This window comes from Aptenodytes forsteri, unplaced genomic scaffold (genome assembly GCF_000699145.1).
Source record: "Aptenodytes forsteri isolate BGI_AS27 unplaced genomic scaffold, ASM69914v1 Scaffold61, whole genome shotgun sequence".
NCBI classification, from domain to species: domain Eukaryota; kingdom Metazoa; phylum Chordata; class Aves; order Sphenisciformes; family Spheniscidae; genus Aptenodytes; species Aptenodytes forsteri.
The window spans coordinates 89,861-92,427 of record NW_008794443.1 but is presented as its reverse complement, the minus strand read 5'-3'; the positions used below and the strand labels follow the sequence as shown (position 1 = coordinate 92,427).

Genomic DNA, 2,567 nt, shown 5'->3' with positions numbered 1-2,567 from the left:
GGGGGGGGGGGTAAAGCGGTGAGTTTTGGGGGTGTTCCAACCATTGCCCTCTGAATTCGTGGTGCAGGCAAGGCGGTGGGCATTGTCACCACCACGCGGGTGACCCACGCGACGCCCAGCGCCGCCTACGCCCACTCCGCCAACCGCGACTGGTACTCGGATGGAGAGATGCCCCCAGATGCGCTGGAGGGTGGCTGCAAGGACATCGCCCGGCAGCTGGTGGAGAACATCCCCGACATCGAGGTAGGGATGGGGACGGGGCCACCAGGGATGCAGGCTGGAGCCACCCAGGGACGGGAACAGGACCACCCAAGGATGAGGATGGGGCCATGGGTAGAGGTGGGACCAGGACTACCAATGGGTGCAGGGCTGGGATCCCCAGTAGATACTGGGCTGGGACCACCAGTGGGTGAAGAGCCAGGATCCCCGGGAGATGTTGGACTGGGACCACTGACGGGTGCAGGGCTGGGACCCCCAGCAGATATGGGGCCGTCACCACCCGTGGGTGGAGAGCCAGAACCCCCAGCAGATGTGGGACCAGGACCACCCATGGGTGAGGTACCAGGGCTGTTGGGTGGATATGGGACCAGGACCACCGATGGACGCACCGCCAGGACCCCCATCAGACGTAGGGCTGGGACCACGAGCACATAATAGGACCAGACCCCCAAATCCCGCTTCACCCCCCCTCCACCCACATCCACAGCAGCCCCCTCCTTTCTCATACTTCCCATACCCAAAACCCTCCATTTTCCCCCCCGATTCTGCCCCTCGCTGCGGATTTACGCAGAAATTCAGCCCTGTAAATAAATACTCTTCTGTCCTTCAAAATAGCCCCAAAGCAAAACATTTCAGCCTGTTATTTAGCTCTTTAATAGCCTCTTCTTCTGTTTTTTTTCCCTTTAATATAATTTTAACTCTGTCCCAGGCTGGAAATAATTATATAGCAGGGAAAAGACATTTTTTTCCCTTTTTTTTTTTTGCTTAATAATTTTGGCGGCGGTGTTTTGCAGCTTTATAATTCACCTTCTGCGCGGAGAAAGCGGGGGGGAATAAAAAAAATCTCTGCTCGGTTATAAATAACGGAGGCCAAATAAATCAGGCTCCAAAACAAACTGTGAGAGCTGCGGGATGGGGCTCCGTCCCGGCGGGTTCACGCGGGGACCCCGATGTGGAGCATCCCTCCCACAGATGTGAAAATTTTTTTTTTTAAAAAGCCAAATTTGCCGCTGGAAATGATTATTTTTGTCTTGGGTTTTAATTAATAGGAAGAGATTCAGGGTTATTTCGAGCGAGGTGAAATTCCTCGGGTGTTTTCGCCCGCTTTTTTGCGCGACGCCAGGGTTTTCCTGGACATCCCACTCCGCCTCGCCAGGGTTTTTCCCCCCATTAAGCCCAAATTGGGGGGAAAAAATTAAAAATAATTTAAAATAATTTTTAAAATGCATTTTTTTTCCCCCTTTGGCAGGTGATCTTGGGCGGCGGGCGGAAATATATGTTCCCCAAAAACGCCAGTGACGTGGAGTATCCCCACGAGGACAAGCACCGGGGTACCCGCCTGGACCGCAGGGACCTCGTCCAGGCATGGCACGATGCCAAGCCCCCCGGCAAGGTGACGGGGACTTTTTCTGGGGGGGGTACATACATGTCACCCCACTGTAACCTTACAAAGCCATTCCTGGGGTGGTGGTGGGGAGCTATTTTGGGGAGGGGGCTATAAAGCAGCCCTGGGGTTGGCAGAGGCGATGGGGAGGTGACGACCCGCCTGTCCCCCATCCCCAGGTCGCCAAATACGTGTGGCACCGGCGAGACCTGCTGGCGCTCAACCTCAGCCGCGTCGACTTCCTCTTGGGTGAGTCCCAGCGCCCAGGGGTGCCCCGGCCTCAACCCCGTGCCTTGGGGGACCCCTGGCCCGTCCCGGGGTGCTGGGGAAGCTGGAGTGGCCAGTTACCCCCTGGGGATGCTGGTACTCCCAAGGGATGCTGGTACCCCACCCCGGGGATGCTGGTACCCCCAAGGGATGCTGCTACCTCCAAGGGTACCCCGCCCCGGGGATGCTGGTACCCCCAAGGGATGCTGGTACCCCCAAGGGATGCTGGTACCCCCAAGGGATGCTGGTACCCCCAAGGGATGCTGGTACCCCCAAGGGATGCTGGTACCCCCAAGGGATGCTGGTACCCCCAAGGGATGCTGGTACCCCCAAGGGATGCTGCTGCTCCTCTGGGGATGCTGGTACCCCGAAGGGATGGTGTTACCCCCCCAGGGATGCTGGTAGCTGCCCTGGGGATGCTGGTACCACCCCCCCCCCCCCCCCCCCCCCCCCCCCCCGCCCTCCCCGGGGATGCAGTTTTCACCCCCTGGGGATGCAATTTTTTTTGGCCCACGCTGCAATTCTCCAGCCCAGCTGGGCTGCAGGATTCGTCCGGGCCGGAGGAAGGAAGGGCTGGGAGCATCCCCCCGGCTCCTATCTACTCACCCTGGATCCGGTGGGGGGTGAAACGCTTGAACCAGCACAAGAAGCGGGGGGCGGTGCTGGATTTGGCCCCCCCCCCCCTTTTTTTTTTTTT

The 2,567-nt window shown here is 58.4% G+C and overlaps 1 protein-coding gene across 1 annotated transcript in view; it reads left to right on the top strand.

Annotated features, from left to right (window-relative positions):
- The window catches only part of ALPL (alkaline phosphatase, liver/bone/kidney), a 5,474-nt gene that overhangs the window by 1,660 nt on the left and 1,247 nt on the right, over positions 1–2,567 (top strand). Inside the window, 3 exon segments of the mRNA XM_019474706.1 lie at positions 17–243; positions 1,469–1,612; positions 1,783–1,852. Of these exon segments, the coding sequence (XP_019330251.1) occupies positions 17–243; positions 1,469–1,612; positions 1,783–1,852 (441 nt within the window).